This window comes from Neopsephotus bourkii, unplaced genomic scaffold (assembly GCF_033783945.1).
Source record: "Neopsephotus bourkii isolate Nb327-2 ecotype Australia unplaced genomic scaffold, CSIRO-AGI_Nbou_v1 NB_951, whole genome shotgun sequence".
Lineage (NCBI taxonomy): Eukaryota > Metazoa > Chordata > Aves > Psittaciformes > Psittacidae > Neopsephotus > Neopsephotus bourkii.
In genome coordinates this window covers 3,103,879-3,121,231 of record NW_026901445.1, presented here as the reverse complement: position 1 = coordinate 3,121,231, position 17,353 = coordinate 3,103,879, and the positions used below count along the sequence as shown (strand labels likewise).

General features: G+C 39.1%; 1 protein-coding gene across 1 annotated transcript in view; it reads right to left on the bottom strand.

The window, feature by feature from the left end:
- Positions 1–17,353, bottom strand: part of WDFY4 (WDFY family member 4) — a 140,068-nt gene that overhangs the window by 88,003 nt on the left and 34,712 nt on the right. The window contains exons 14-25 of the mRNA XM_061358826.1: positions 12,406–12,620; positions 11,649–11,761; positions 10,485–10,692; positions 10,133–10,209; positions 9,245–9,463; positions 8,041–8,225; positions 5,380–5,611; positions 3,237–3,388; positions 2,606–2,717; positions 2,302–2,492; positions 576–728; positions 91–164 (exon numbers count right to left, since the gene is read on the bottom strand). Of these exons, the coding sequence (XP_061214810.1) occupies positions 91–164; positions 576–728; positions 2,302–2,492; positions 2,606–2,717; positions 3,237–3,388; positions 5,380–5,611; positions 8,041–8,225; positions 9,245–9,463; positions 10,133–10,209; positions 10,485–10,692; positions 11,649–11,761; positions 12,406–12,620 (1,931 nt within the window). The remainder of the gene's footprint in view (positions 1–90; positions 165–575; positions 729–2,301; positions 2,493–2,605; positions 2,718–3,236; positions 3,389–5,379; positions 5,612–8,040; positions 8,226–9,244; positions 9,464–10,132; positions 10,210–10,484; positions 10,693–11,648; positions 11,762–12,405; positions 12,621–17,353) is intronic.

Below are 17,353 nucleotides of genomic sequence, written 5' to 3'. Positions count from 1 at the left end.
ACTAGGACCCCTAATATCCATCTCACAGTTCCAGCTTCAGTTTACAGATGACCTTTTCCCACATTTCTGATTCAAACACCAGCTGTATACCTGGATGACTGCAAGATTTCCACAAGATGTGAAAAAAGAGCAAGGTCAAGATTTTCTGGTGCTTTCATCCAAAGCTGAAAGACAAAGGAAAGCAGAGGTTTTACTGCTCTGCTGAGCTGAGAGGACAGTGCCTGTGGCAGCTACAAGTATTTCAGGAAGGAGAACATCATAAACTCCCAGTCAGCAATGATAACCTGCAGGCACTGGGAAATCCCTACCAGTGTGAGGAGGTGCTGCTCCTGAGTTAGCCCTGAGGAGGAGACACTCAGGGTCTGCAGGAACACTCCAGAAACTGCACTGGAGGACAGTGGGGAGCCATGGTGACAGATGACCATGAGCCACAGCATGGAAAATCACCATGAGCTACCCCATCCCAAATACTGGATCCAGGAGGTGATATGCACAAACCAAACCTCATACTATAGAGTCATTAGAAAAAAAAGAAAAAAAAGGCCAAACCCACAAAGTAATGTCAACAGATTTACCTCAAAGTTGCAGAGAACATACTGGAGTGCACTGTAATTCTTTATGACTGAAGACTCAAAGCCAAGCTCAGCTGTGCCCACTAGGGAGAAAATTAACTGCAAAATCCTGTTGTTTAATAGCTGTGTCTTCATCTTTAACAGATAGGCCAGCAGCTGAAAAATAACCAACCCAAAACCCAACAAAAAACAAAACAAAACAAAACAACTTAAGTATCTGCTGAGTATAAATTTGTACTTATAAACTAACATATTACACTATTTTTTAATTCAAGACAAATGTACATAAACATCGCAAAGAAAGTGAAGATTTCAGTCCAGGCATGAAATTTCATGTAGCAAGGGAAAGGGTAAGTTTTTGAAGGAGTTTGACAGCTCTCTAGCATTGAATAGGAGCAAAATACATGCCACATTTTTCTGAATGGAATTTACAAAAAGCAACATGCAAGTATAATTGTGAATAACCACAGCAGGTTTTCTACACTATTCTTCATGGGTATGTTCTTAGTTTCTTGTAAATGGTGTTAGTTTGAAACAAATATGAACTTCTACCTGTTCAAATGAGATATCTGTGTGAAACCTTGCCAGTTTCTCAGCTGAGTCTATCTTTGATTATTCAATGAATTCCTGAGGCAGTGAGAAAAGAAATGTTCAGAAAGCCACTACCTTTTTATAGGTTAGGAGGGGCAGAATTCATTTGAAGATAAATAAAGACATTTTTGTTAATTGGCTGTTAAAAAAAAAAAAGTTCAGACAACCAACCAAAGAGCATCCATTACAATATTATGATCAGTCACATGGAAAGAACACTATATACCATAATGTTGAAAGGAACAGCTTGTACACAATCTACAGACAGGCACTCACCTACAAGAAAGGGTTGGACAAGCAATATCTAAGTATTATAAATATATTCATATGAATCAGGATCAATTTATGAACAGTTCACAAACTAGGAAAATGGAAAGCTTGTAATAAATAATTTATGAAGCCCTAATGTTAAGAGTTTCATTTGGACCAGTCTCTGCTAAAGAGTCTTCTCTGTTCCACAAGACTACTTAGTCTACACAGCATAAAGTAATGATACTGAACTGAAACTTCACATGTGAGCCTTAACTCATGAAATATTATGTATACAGTGCTTAGATACTTCGAAGCTCTTCAGTTTGCACAGCTTTCCAGTTTGAAAGGTGAATTTAGGAAAGACCTAATCAATAAAATCCAGACAGCACTTATTTGTATCAGAACAATTCCTAACACACAATGAAGACTGAACCATAGGAATTCATTGTCAGCCCTACACTGGGCAGTCTTGTAAAGAGGAATCGTAGGCTGGACGAACCAAGAGGAGAGAACAGATCTACCTGAGGAGTGGTCTTCTGTGGGAGGGTCTGATAAAAGATTAAGGGTGCACAGTTCGCAAATCTGTTGCACTGGTTTATTTAGTTTATTAAATTATGTCTGACCAGGAGACATCTGTCCCCACCTTCCCATCAGCAGATATATAGAGGCTATCAGAGACTGTAAGCACAGGATTCAAAGCCCTATCCTATATCTCCCTCTCAAAGATCTTCTAACTTACTTAACTCACTAACCTGATTTATGGTTAAGTTGCAACCATGACTGCCAAGAGCCAGGATATGTTTGGTTTATTACCATCAATAGGTTTTGGGATAAGTTCTCCAAGAGAAAGACTATAACCAGAATGAATGAACAAAAGAGTATCTACCTGGTAACCATGCATGAGCCTCATCAATTTTTCACTCATTGGGCTACTGTTCAGAATGGAGCTCAGGACTTTGACAGCTGCATACATGGTGTGATCATCACACGCCATAGCAATGACACCCAGTAGAATGGCAGGGCCTCCAATAAAGTTCAGGCTAGTAGCTGCTGGAGAGGACTGGAACACTCTTACTCCTAGGAAATCACAGTGTTAATCTACCAGGAAGTTACTTGGACTAGATTTGTTATTGGACACAGAAAGGCCAAACTCTTAAGAAAAATGAAACATTAAAGCATAGTGCACTTACCATATTGGCCCACAGCAACTGACCCAATAGTCCGCAAGGAACCTGAGAGGTGTCCAGCGATATTCTTAGCTAGGAATATTAGAGTTGAACTGTCCCGAGAGTTAATCCCAATCTAAAACAGATAAAAGACATCTTAAAAAAAACAAAACCATCGTACTTCTAGGAAGAACAAAAGTTACAAGCACACACACTAATACTTTAGTTTATTACTTTTAGACTATGAAAACATTTTATTTTTCCTTCAAAGCTGATTGTTAGGACCAGCATTCACCCACATAAAATTTCCTACAATCCCATTACTTTGACATGTCAGTAGGCCTGGAATTGGCAGGAATGCTTGTATAGTATGTGAAAGATCATTTCAAGACTTTGTGAAATCACAGACTGAAATGAATTGTCATTAATCCTGAAAACTATGGCTTCTGTTGCTGTTTTAAGAAAGGCTTTTAACACTGTGCTCACAGTGTCCAGTCTATTCCTCTCCACAGATATGTAGAATGGAGTTGAAGAATGGGAAAAGAAGCTTGGGCAGGGGAGGGATCACTGAAGGTGCACAACTAAGACAAAGTCACAGAAGTTGCTCTAGACACAAGAAAAAATGTGCTTAAGACAACTGAGGGAAATTTGTGACCTCTTTGGCAATCAGCCGGCCATCCACTTCATTGTAGAAGCTCTTTATATCTTGGACTGTAGTAAGAGATGAGCACATGGCATTGATCCCAAAAGAAATCTTCTCTTCTGCCACCAGAGTAGTCGGATTATGATTGCTGTGCTGGTCCTCACCTAAAACACAGAGACTGTAAGCCTCTGGAAGCACTTTGCATCCTCAGCACGTGAGACAGAAGAATGAGATGAAAAATAACTGAAGTTAACCAAAATTCAGACAGTAATTTGATTTTAACTATAATGAGAAAAAAAACCTTCACCCTTTGCAACACAATCCATGGCATCTTGCCAGCATAAGCACCAATGTGAGATATGCTTTACTTGTCTCTGGTCACTGCTTTGTATAGATCCTGCAACATCTCAGTATCTCAGAAAGCTCAGTAGAGTCCAGAATAAAACTTCTCCGTCCACACAATATAAGCAAATTTTCTGGACAAAGAAAACATTACTGAGGCCTTCCATTTTACTGTGAGCTATCTCAGGACTAGCAGGAGCAAAGATTCATGTAGAAGAAAAAGGACAGAGGCAAAAATTAGAGCTGCCAACTCAGAACACATGGGAAGCTTCTGAAAATTGCCAGGTTCAGCAGCTTAATGATCATATAAAATTCTCAAATACTTTTCCTTTAATAATTTTCTGTTTCTGCTTGCACTTGGAAAAACTATGTGTACCCTTAAAACAAATCTTGTATTTTTGACAATTTTATAGACTGGGAAAGCAGTTGATCTATGAAACTGTTTAATAATGCGTGTGACACAGCCTTATAGGCAAAAAGAATTAGCTTATATTCTTCATGAAGATTAACTAGAAGTAAATGTGCAAAAACTGTGTCACCTATTTCCCTTCCAGTAGACCACAGACTTATGGCTAAGCCTTTGCACAGCTGCTGCTGCTTAGTGAGATACTGGTGAGATCGGACACAACACTGCTGAATCAATTCAAACTGCTGTTCGCAACAAGGTCTTAGATCCGTTTCAAGGAATGAACCATAGTATCGGTAGTTAGGCTGACTTTTTTTTAAGTAAAATTTTCCATTAGAAAAGCTTCTTTGGGTGTTTTGATAGATCAGGTAAATGTTAGGTACCATATTCCCCCTCTGCTCCTGTATCCTACACGCCCCCAGAAAAACAGTTGGGGTGGGGAGAGAGGTAAAATTTCACAATTACGAGATTACACCTTGCATAGCACCCTGTGATTTCCCTGCATCAGGGCATTGCTGGAATCAGACAGCCACAATTCATGACTAGTACTGAAGCTCAGCTAGGAAGACCACCATGCAGAGAACAAACAACCCAGGCTTCATAGACACAACACTTCAAAAATTTAATCTTTCTGACTTCTGTCGGTGGTAATACTATTTTAGGGCTTTATTCGGATATAATTTCTCTTTCAACAACCCCTTCCCAAGCTTGACTTGGAGATTTTATTGGGTTGTTTTTTTTTGTCTATGTAGACAGCACTCTCTTTGCTTGAGGCTGGAGCATCAGCAGGTGAGATTATTCTGTTTTTTTCAAACAGGAGATGACCATCCCATTTCATCCCAAGCTCTAGTACAGAGGTGAATGCACTACTTGTTGAACAAACAGTAATCAATAACTGAAATGTTTTGTCTGCCTGTTTAATAATTGAAGCTCACAGCATACTTTAGTTAAAAAGCCTCTTCATTAAATGGAATGTAACTTATTCCCCTACCCGGCTTTCCTCTGCGCTCTCTCCTACTCTGCAGACATCTGCAATTAAAGACAATGCTTCTTTTTCTGATGTGTTTTTTCTGTAGCACCATAAATGCAGAACATCTCAGTTAAAGTTGCTGTTCTAACATTTGTCCAACAGAAATTGCAGTCTTACATCTCCTGAAGAATGTTATCCCTCTTTATTCTCCATCTCTCTCTGCTGCTTGATTTCTGCTTTCTTCTTCTTCCCAATTTACAGTATGTTACAAGATCCTTATGATATCTTAACTACAGTCTTATACACCACTCAGTAACACAGAGTCCCAGGGTTTTAGAGCAAGTATTAGGCACAGCTGGAATACTAATGGCAGATTATAAGAATAAAAAGAGCACTGCCTGACAAACGAATACTGGTGGATTAAAATTAGCACATACCTTGAAGCTGTACTGCTTGGAAATTGCTACAATATTGTGGGCCAAGCTTATTAATCACCTCTATGGTTTCCACAGAGATGGCTTCTTCAAATAAGTATGTAGGGCCAAGGCGCCAGGTCAAGGAGGACTTCTGTTTCCAAATTCTGGGAGTAGCTATGTATCCATAGACGTCAATAAAGGAAGAGGGTTCCATGGAAATACAGCTACCTGGTAAGGGCTGGAGATACTGCATCTGCAACAGAGGAAGAATTCACTTAGGGGACTCAATACATTTGGGGTACCTTAAGGTCTTTTTCCTGGGAGGTACTGCTTGCCACCTCTTTCCTCAATGAACTCTCACACAGCTGTGCAGCACAATTATCCATTACTGTTTAGAAACCGGACTTTCAGAAGTATCACGAATTTAAGTATTTTGGAACATTCAAGCCTACTTTTTGTTCAAAAAGCACAGTCAAAATCATTTCAAGTGTTGGCAAAGAAAAACCCTATCTTGATCCCAGGCCTATTTTTCCTGTTTTAAACTTTGTAACACAGACTGTGACATTCAATACGGAAAGCCAAGTTACAGATTGCACCTTGCCCTGGGCTTCCAGGGAATGAACAGTTTTTTGAAGAGTGTAGAATGTTCAAGTGCACCAATTAGCTTCAGTGAAAGCAACACAGTTTATGAATTTGGACCATTGACTTTTTTTAATCAAAATAAGGCTTCAGCCCCCTAAATTGAATCTATAATTTTATTTAAATATGGACTGCTCTAATAGGAAGTAGTTTTAATATTTTGGTATAGAGAAACTATATTGTACTTCAGAGCTTAGCCCTGCCTTTAATAATTTGCTGTTAGGATGACAGACTCTTAGCATTTACTGACCTTTGACTGCTGAAATGTAGAAGACAGGGTTGGTCAATATTAGGAGGCAGGACTTGATACTTAAGTGAACAAATATTCGGCTTGAAGCAATGCAGTAAACCACCGAAATACAGCTTTCAAAATTGTTAACAGCCTTTCTGCAATTCTAATTTCTTACATACTCTTTTCTTTAGTGTAAACATCAAGATGAAAGCTTGCATCATGTCAGAGACCCCAGCACTGGGACAGTCTTTTATTTACTAATGCTTGCTTTATTTATTATGAGCTGTTTCATTGTATATTAAACACATTTGCTGTGAATTCTTTAATCAATTGCCATGCTTAGGCCTAGTTTTATTGATGACTTTCACAGTCTCATTTGAAGGAAGGCAAATTAAATTAAATTTTCATTCTTGAAAAGGATATAGGTCCCAAAAGTATTTAGAAGACAGATCATTTTTCTCAAGTATGGGAAAGAGAATATTCAGAATTAAACAGGTTGCTTTTACAAGGGAAGTATAAAACACACAAGTGAGCTTTGCATGTACTGAGATTGATTTGAAATATGGGAAAAAGGAAGAGAACAAGGTTACAAGTTTTAATTAATAAAAAGATTCTATTAAAAAACAAACCAAAAAAACATACTATCCTAACCAGAGCTACAATACACAATATTCAAAATCAAAAAATTAGATCTCAGAAATAATATCAGATTAACTTTCAAATGAGGAGCATGATAATAATGATAACATAAAACAGGGTTTTTCTCAGTTATCCTGTAGATTATTAACCCTTCAGGTGCATTCAGATTGTTTTCTTGTGATATCTCATACAACCTGAGAAAGTCGCCAATTTAAGAATTGATTTCTGTGCAATCAGATCACAAGAAATGGCACACTAAGGGAAATACCAGCTTCACCAACATTTGCAATGAACTCATGAGTTGATATCATTGCAATTTACAAATTTCTCCTAACTGGAACATTTATTTAATTTCTATTATCTTGAAAAAATATTATTATCTTAATTCAAGAGCTTTCTCCCAAAACTTCTAAACAGGAATAACATCTATCTTCCTGAATACTTAGAATGCCAGTGGGAAAAAAGCCACTGGTTCATCAACTGATTGTTCAGTGGGTGTAACAGGAAGAGGATAGCTTGAATGATACTCATGTAAGACAACTGAGGAAATTGTATCCATCTTGGGATTCTTGCAAAGAGCTGGCCAGCCACAGAAGCTTAATCCTCTGAGACCTTCTGCTTTTCCAGACCTTTCTTAAAAAACTGTGGGTCCCTACATAACTCATCACCTCTTCAGGTTTTAGCCTAAATCTGAAGTACCTTCGGTTCAGGATTCACTGATCCCATCTTAATGTGATGTACTTTCTGTAGCTGACAGCTTGTGAAAATCTTGGGTTTAAGCTGAGATATCCTCAAAATTGCTAGTCAATTCAGAAATCTTTGGCCTACGGGTACAACTGGATTTCATTAACATAACCTTGAGCTATCAGCAAACTAGGTAACCCCAATTTTTAGATGAGTGTCACCACTCAAAATTACTCTGGTTATCTATATGCTGTGCGGGACGGGGCAAACTAGTTCAAAGCGTCAGTATAAGCTGATAGCATACTTCTGAAAAGCAGCAAAATACATCCTCGTTAGGAAGCACAGAGTGGCACATATCATATATGTAAATCACCATGCTGTGAATCTCAGGTTAATACTGAAACATCATGGAGTGTGCACAGGAGAATGAGAATGAAAAACAATAAAAGGCAAATGTCAGGCACAAGATCTGTGTAGGCATCTTTTACCTTTGCAGAGCCAAGCATTTGACCGTTTATGTAAGCTGACACAATGCAGTTCTTCTTTGCTTCCTTAGCAACTGTCACTGTGAGATGATGCCACTGGCCAGTGACCAGCAGCTTGCCGCAGCCAAACTGCACTTGTCCTGGAAATGGGGAGGGATTTAGGACTTCATCCTCAGGTTCCATTATATCTGTAACAGCAAAATCAGGGAGCAGTCAACAGAAAGTCTCTCTCACCTTCCCCTGCCTCTGGAACACAACTATCACATGCAACAAAAAGAACACAACTCTCTCTCTGTGTATAGAGTCACTTGGTGCTATTCCTTTCAACATCTTTAAAATATTCCCTGAAGGTCCATTCAGGACCTGAGACTTGCACAACTTGCAAGATCCCTCCAGCATACCATGTGCTATCCTATCTTCTCAAATAAAACCTGCTGGCTACCTCAATGCTGCAAACATAGAATGGACTAAGACAAAGCCAACATATTCTCTAGGAGGAGAACCCCTCTGGATATTCACTGAGTTAGCTGACACAGGGCAAATTTCCTAGTGAATTCATGAGAAGATAAAACTCTGTACATTAATTTGTAGTTTTTATGAAAGAGGCAACCTGGGGTTTTTAACATCATCCAAGGGAATCAGAGCACTCGCACAATGTCAGCTGTGCATGAAAAATTCCAGCTACTATTCCTACTCTATTTCCAAGCTCCTCTGCAATGTTCAATCACATTCATATTTGAAGTACCTACTGTACTTATTAAGTAGAAAGGGATAAATGTCAACAAGAAAAAAAGTATAATCACCTGACATTAAAAGTGAGGAAAGGAAATGCTTAGGAAGCTAGATCACACCCAAACTCCTCAGTCCTCATCTCCAAACCTGCCTACTACCACACAGAACAGGCAGCTGGTTCAAGTCCAGCCCCCAAAACTGCACACAACCATATAACTGACATCCAAAAGTTTTCCTTAAAATATCTGTAAGTTTTATCATGTATTGCAGGCCACAAAGTAATTCTCAATATTTATAGCAATCTTAAAACTGAAATATGACCAAGAATTACAATCACAAAAGGCTGCCAGAATAAAACTGAAGAGATAAAAGCCTCATTGATGTCCTGGGTACTTGAAGAAGAGGAAATTTGTTAATGAAAAAGTCCAGATAACCAGGGGACACAGCACTGCAGCCTGGCTGAGAAGAGTCTTACCAAGTGGCTGGAATTCTACTTCTTCTGTGGAAATGACCAAAGAAAGGTCTTGTGGGAAGAAGCTTACTGAAAAGCAAACAAATTCTTGCTCTGTTCTTGACATGTGCCTCACAACCGTGAGGAAACGGAGTGGGTGGCTGCTGTGCACCAAACCAAACTTGCTAACCAGAAACCAGCAGGAGAGTGTCAGGCCACCTGAGGGAGGGAACATTCTGGTGCCTGTAGACAGGAAACAAAAATGCTGTAAGGGAGTTTGTTTCCCTGTGCAGACACATTAACAAACTGCTTTCTGTTTCATTTGTAGCCCAAACCATGTAAGAACCTACATTAGAATATGAGGTTTAATTTCTATTCCATTCTATTAGATTTCACTGCCTCTCTCCAATATCATAGAGACTGCTCATATGAGCATGCGTACATGTTTAAATGATCTAAAATTGATGAGAAATGACTACTAGCTCATCAATTGGGAAGCACTAAGCCTGAAACAAGTTTTATCGAAATTTACAAAAAATCAGGAAGCAAATGCTACAGTCATTTCCCCGTTCACCCAATAGATGATTTTGGTCTATTGGAAAATCACATTTCATGTTAAGTGACAGTTTCTATTCTTTCCATGGGAGATTACTCTAAATCTGGTGGCTCTTACTTGTTAAAAACATTTTCTTGGCAGCCTGCTTTAAGTTTGTATTGCTCATGTTAAAGCTAATGCATCATACTATTAAGCTGCATCAGATACTATATTCTGGTTAGCATTCTGAGTTATTCAGCTCAGATCTGGAGTGGAACACAGAGGCAGAAATGTGTTGGCATACACAATTTATTTGCTGCCATTTCTCACAAATGTTGAGTAGTTTCAGGAAGCTGTAGGTGAGTCAAAGTGCTTACCAGTGCCAGTTCCTCCTGAGACAGATTTCTCTGCACTGGGTCCCATGATAGTGGCCAAGGTAGGGAGGTATAAACACCTACAAAAGCAAGCAAGCACCCATTTCATCAGAAATGCAAAATCCTCCATGAAGGTTACCAGTGACTTAATAGTGCAGAATCATGGCAGCAAGGCAGAACCTAAGCTATCAGCAATAAGACAACAACAAAATAGGTTGGCAACACTGCTGCAAGGAAGGCAGCGATAGGGCACAAGGACTGACTAAGATGGAGAGAGAAGTGATTAGTTTCTGTGTCCAGAATAAGAGTTCAGGTACTGCAGAGCAGCGAAACAGAAAAACAACAGCAGCAATACCCGTATCCTTCAATGGACATGTCAAACTCCACGAATGATGGAGCCAAAGCAGTGTTGCGGAGCTGGAAGTTTCTAGGTGATGTCATGGAGATGAGACTCATTGCAGTCTGGAGTGCCAATGCAGATCCCCTAGACACCCAAGGAGAGCTGCTGACAGGCACAACTGTTTGAAGATCAGTTTTATTGTCTACCATGTCCTCTTCTGAACCTAGAAGATCAACATAGTGCTTAACCAGATCAGTGTCTGCAATACTCTTTTCAGTCACGGGCTTTGCCCATATTCAATTCATGACTGCTAAGAATAGTTCTGCATGCTCTTCAAATAACACATACTCAGCAGCCTGCAGAAATCCTCAGCAATATTGCACTGATGGAATTTCAAACTGGGAGGCTGGTAGGAGAATGAGCTTACAGAACTGATAGCTGTATTTTCTCCCCACACATCTGCAGCCAGCTCCAAACTTCATCTCTGGCAAAAAATAGGTCCTGACACATTGTTCCATTTTATTTCTACATAGACCGTTCAATTATGCCATAACAAAATAGTTAAAACTAACATGTGGAAGAGGATCTGAAGAATAACTGCAAAGAACATAAGAGTCAAATTTGTACCATGCTGTATCAGGTGTCTCATAGGCATGAGAGTAGTTTAAGCACCAAATACTACTGCTGTAGCCTTTCACCTACAGAATATGTTAGAACAGAGAAAGGACTTGGATGGAAAATGGCCTGTATAAGCAAGACAGGTTACTAGGATATCCCTAGGGATTACAAAAAGCAGTGCTCCTTATTCACATCTTTATTCAATTTCTAGCTATAATCCACAGGGAAAACATGCTACAAACCCAGAAGACACTCCATTTGGTTTGTGGAATGTGATAAGTATTTTTATAGATCACTTCCATGTCTGATCCAGCAAAGACTGAGCCTATATTATTATCTATATTGAGCACACGTGTTATAATTTGATCTCTGCTGATACTTAGATCAGCTCAGTGTTGATCAAGTAGCATCCAACCTGGGCAACACTAAGACAGCCAGGCATACTCCACCTTTACTGTGACTGTCTTGAAGCAACCTACTCCAACAGCAATTTGCTGTCATTACAGAGACCTCTGTAATTGAGTCACTGTTTCAGCAATAGGCTGTTCATTGTGTGCTTACCTTCATTCCAAGCTGTGCTAGCTGAATCACTACCCTGACATGAAAGGACCTCAATCTTTTTAGTGCTGGGCCTGGAAGGTCGTGGTGGTGAGCCTCGCAACCAAAGAAATTGCCTAATATGAAAAAAAGAAATAAAAGAAAAAAAAAAAAGAAAAGAAACTAATCAAGTTATCAAGGTTTATTTTCTCCAGCAAGAAGTCTGAATACTACTAATTTGTGTGTGTGTGTGTTTTTTTCCTAAAGAGATTCTGTTCCATTTTTGAGTAAAAGAAATCCAGCCTTCCACTGCATATTCAATTTCATCTGCACTTCGATCTCTATTAAGTACTCTTGTGCCTAACATTTGTTAGCATTGAAGAAAGTATGTCATCAAAGTCAAAACAACAGAGGCTGAGAAACAAGACTACACGTCTGTCATTGACATGGATCCGAGCTAAGAGGAAGTCACTTTAACTCTTCAAGAAACAGCTTCTCCATACGAATAACAAGGGGGAATAACCTGAGTTGTTCTGTAATTACTTAACCAGTTACCATTCATAAATAGCTTTACAAGCCCTGCAGAGATGAAGCAGTAGAACACTACAGACTCGTACTATCTTCAGCAAGTCATTTAAGCATATGTCTTGTGATCTTTGTGAAACAAAAGGCGGAGTCCTGCTGAATTACAGCACTACACAAAGTATCTAATTATTACATAAACTTTGCAAAAAATTTGCACCACTAAAGCAAATTGCTTCAATTAGATTCAATCTGATACCTTAACACATTTGGCTCAATAGCCTGTGATGCAAGCTTCTCAAACACTCTAGTGAGGGGCAGATGCAGTGGATGGCTTTCACTGCGGAATGCATCTTCACAGCAGGTTATAATGGTGCTCAGCAAGCCAGCTCCACACATAATCTGGCGACTCTTCTCTGACTTCACCAGGGACTGGATATGATCAACCACAGCACATTGGATTTCCTGTGAAAGCTGAAATGGACATAGAACTGAAGTCAGTGGAATGGAGCTAAAACAACATCATGACTGATTTTTTATCTTTGCGTGTAAAAATCTGTCCCCCCCAAAAGAAGCTTTTAAGGTCAGAAGTTCAAGTGCAACTGCATGGGTGCTCTGTAAAGCTCTGACTTGAACAGTGTATATATATCCATCCGAGTAGCTGCTCAGCCACCTACAGTTGAGTTTTCCTGCCACAGCCCCACGGCAGTGAAGGAAGAGATCAATCAGCTGTTATTCAAAACAGACCACCATCAAGGTCAGATTACTAGGCAATAAGCTCCAAGACCAAAGCCATAACTCAGAATATTCTTAACATTAAGCATATGGAGTGTCATATTGACATTACCTAATTTTTGTTCTAAAAGCACTGCTCTTAAACAAAACTGCATTTAGCAATTGCATGAAATACTTATTAAATACACCTTTCTACATGTTTTGCTGAATTGAAGCTTTACTTCATTATTGCTTCTTAATGGTCTTCAAAAAGTACCTCAATTCTAAGAAATTATTTTTAGAGGAATTAGGAATGGAGCCTACAGCATGGACCTAACTACACTTGACACAAAAATAACAGCACATCATATATTTAAACACGATCTTACAAAGACGAAGTGTTCCCTACCCCCAAGAGTTATTTGGCTTTTTCATACGCTCTTCTAGGAAATATCTATGAAAACTTTCAAAGAAAAGGACATCAATAGTGGCAGACACACAGATTAGGACATTGGTATTTGATTTCATAACCCAAAGAGAAGCTACTTCACTGGACTCAGAATAAGCTAGCTTATTAAGTGTGAAGAGGATTTCAGCTATTTTGCATCCAGACCAAACAAAACCAGTACAGGACAACTTCAAAGCCAACAAGCAATTTGTTTTCAAAGCTCTTAGCAATCAAAAGCCCCAACCACAACGCTTAGACATTGCAACTTACATACTGCTTTTGTAAACATAACTATTTTTAATATCTGAAGGGCAAGTCCTTTGGACAATATTTTCTTTTCTCTGACTGTTCATTCCCAGTGACAGAAGTTTCACTGTGCATCTCATTACATGCAGAAACCACCCACCAGACTAAACTACACTATTCTTCAGAAAGGCACTTACTGCTACAGTATATCAAAGCCTCACTTATATCTTTTTTGATCTTTCAATTACTATTTTAGTCATTTTTTGACTGGATGCATGACAGTATCTAAATGTATAAAACCATGAGAAAACAGAGAAGGACACGGGTCTTGACTAAGTGTAACTATTGTTTTAATCCAAAATAAATCCAATAAAAGCATAATGGTATACAAAAAAATTGATTGTTTTCATTAGCTTAGCAGCTTTGTCAATACCAGTATTGTCTTGTTTTGAATAAAATGTGCTGTTTTCATGGATCTTAGTTCCAGTAAAATGAGATTTTAGTGGAAATATTAATGGCAGCCAGGAACCAGGCTGTGTGTTTCTATATACAGGGATTGATTTTTTCCTAACACATATTACTTGCACCATGAATCAGAATATTGAAGGTGCAGTTAGAGTGTAGTTGAGCTCACAGCTTTACTTCAGATTAAAGTCTAAAGTGCAATATATCACCTAGCAATTTGCCCAATCTGCTTAAGGAGTTCCCAGATTCTTCTTCCTTAGAGCCCATAGTTTCAAAACTTGATAGCTGTCACCCATCCTCAAGATGATTAAGCTATGCTCAATACAAGCATGAACTTTGAGCCTTTAGCAGTATGTGTTCCCTTCAAAAGGATGCAATTTCCTTAAGTTTAACAAATATACAGCAATAATTCTGTGTGCAATTGCAAAAAGCAAACTTACTTTTCAATCTCAGAGCACCTAAAATCACAGAATGGTTTGGGTTGGAAGGGACCTTAAAGATCATCTAGTTCCACCCCCCTGTCATGGGCAGGGACACCTTCCACTATATGAGGTAGATCAAAGCCCTGTCCAACCTGGCCTTTAACATTGCCAGGGATGTGGGTCACATTTGAAAAGCTAGGAGCCCTTCATAGAAAATAGGATTAACTTCCTATCATACCACAGAGATTTAGTTTTACTAATGAAGCAATTCAGGCATTGAAAATAAAGCTTTCAAAGTGTTCCAGGCAATCCAGGATTTTAAATTGTGTTTTCAAAAGAAAAGGTAGAAATTCATAACCTTAAAACCCATTGTCTGTAGAGAGGTTGAGTCACTTCTGAAAATCATCTGTTCAATTTTTTTTCTTAGAATGTTATAAAAGAAATTCATAATTTTATCACAGCTCAAATTCTTGATGCACTGTTCACAACTGCAAGCACATTCCCATTCTATCACAATATTTTGCTGATTAACTCTCACCCACTGACCTTAAGAAACAAAACTTAACTTTGCTGACAGTATGTACAGCTGGGTTTTACAAAGTTACAGAATAATTTGTGTTCATGCACTCCTTGCAAGCAGACAGGGGAAAAAGCACTATGAACCGCATGAACTGCTTCTGCTTTTCAAAAAAACCCATGGACCTACACAGGGCCTCATTAAATGCCCCATATAAATTATATGATCTCCATCAGGCTTTTCACATTTCCCCTTGAGGTACAGACTGTGTGTAAGAGAAGCTGCAGAGCTTTCCTCATATGAATATCAGGGCTCCTATTGCCTAGTAATAACAAGACTTGCCCATCTGAAGCCAGGCAACAAAATCTCTTTGCAATGGTAACAATCCTTTTGTTAATTCTGGTGGTCTGACAGTTCTCTTGCTCATCAAATTATCTTTAGTTGCAGTATTTTTTTCCCCACAGTATTAGCTGAATGCAGTGTCCCCTCATTTTTCTAAGCTACTGTACAGTGCTATAATGTGGTGTTCATCAGACACCTGAAAGGAAGGCAGAGCTATGTCTATGTGCCACCTTATAACTGATACAAGACAAAGTAGAAAATTATCTCTGGTATAGTTAGCCAGGGTTTCTTGGCAGAGCTCCTATGTCTTCAATCCAGGGTACGGTATCAAGATTTTAAAGCAACTTTAGAGACACTGGCTGCCTTTTAAGCATAAAGCGAATAGCAAGAGAAACAGGACAAATAAAAGGGCAGGCTGCGGGTTTAGAAGAAGCACAGGAAGAAAATTGCTTGGTCTGAATAAACAGTGAAAGCTTCAGAAGTTGATTGATCAACAAACAAACAAACTTCTTATTAAAAGCCCAAAATAACCTTGGAAAAGAACATACAGACAGGCTGTGCATTTTCTTATAAAGAAAAAAAAAAGTAATGCAGTAATCAGGCTCAGCAAAGAAAAATACCCCAGGAGACAAGGTTGGAGCAAAGCCTACAGGAAAGTGCTCAGGGAAAAAGAGCTGACCTTTGGTTACTCACCCAGACTGGAGAACCCACTGCCAGGGTGTTTATATTGTCCTTCCTCCTACCACAGTTCTGATCCATTCTCATTTCCTTTCTCCCAGTGCCTTGACTTCACAACCCAAAGGGGAATGAAGCTCAGGCTAAATACCCAAAAAATTCCCTTGTGCAGATAATGTAGTGCAGTAATTTAGGAAATCACTGTATTAATAACAGTTACATTAGCAGTGATACCACTAATATAAGTCTAATGGCAGACAAGTCTCACATGTCACAGAGTAAGGCCATATCTAACTCTATCAGAGACCTTTTCAGTTTAGAAGGAGTTTACACTTTTAAGAAATACAAATAGCAAGAATCATTCTATTAATACCTACAGTGAGAACAACTGAGTCTAAATTTAAAACAGGGATAAAGATCTTTTACAGAAGGCTCATAGTCCTTACTGATGCACAGTGTTTCAGTTTTGTGAAACAAAATAACAGCAGGTCATTGTAGTAGAGATGTGGATAAAAATATAGGGGACAAATCCATCTGTGGAAGCAATAATATTATTTAATATAAGTATAGAAAATTCACATAATTGATCATGTGAGGATTTTTCTTGTCCATACAAGAAACCTGCTAGGATAATGACACAAAAGTGAATTATTTGATTCTCTTCTCAAAAGTTAGAATTATAAAATCATAGAATATTTAGGGTTGGAAAGGACCTTAAGATCATCTAGTTCCAACCCCCCTGCCATGGGCAGGGACACCTCACTCTAAACCATATTACCCAAGCCTTTGTCCAGCCTGGCCTTGAACAGCTCCAGAGATGGAGCATTCACAACTTCCTTAGGGCAACCCATTCCAGTGCCTCACCACCCTTACAGTAAAGAACTTCTTCCTTATATCCAATCTAAACGTCCCCTGTTTAATTTTTAACCCTTTACACCTTGTCTTATCACTGCAGTCCCTAATGAAGAGTCCCTCCCCAGCATCCCTATAGGCCCCCTTCAGATGCTGGAAGGCTGTTATGAGGTCTCCATGCAGCCTTCTCTTCTCCAGGCTGAACAGCCACAGCTTTCTCAGCTGATCTTAATACAGGAGGTGCTCCAGTCCCCTGATCATCCTCATGGCCCTTCTCTGGACTTGTTCCAACAGTTCCATGTCCTTTTTATGTTGAGGACACCAGAACTGCACACAATACTCCAAGTGAGGTCTCACGAGAGCAGAGCAGAGGGGCAGGATCACATCCTTCAACCTGCTGATCCTTTTGATGCAGCCCAGGATATGGTTAGCTTTTTGGGCTGCAAGCACACACTGAAGCCAGCTCATGTTCATTTTCTCATCGACCAGCACCCCCAAGTCCTTCTCCACAGGGCTGCTCTGAATC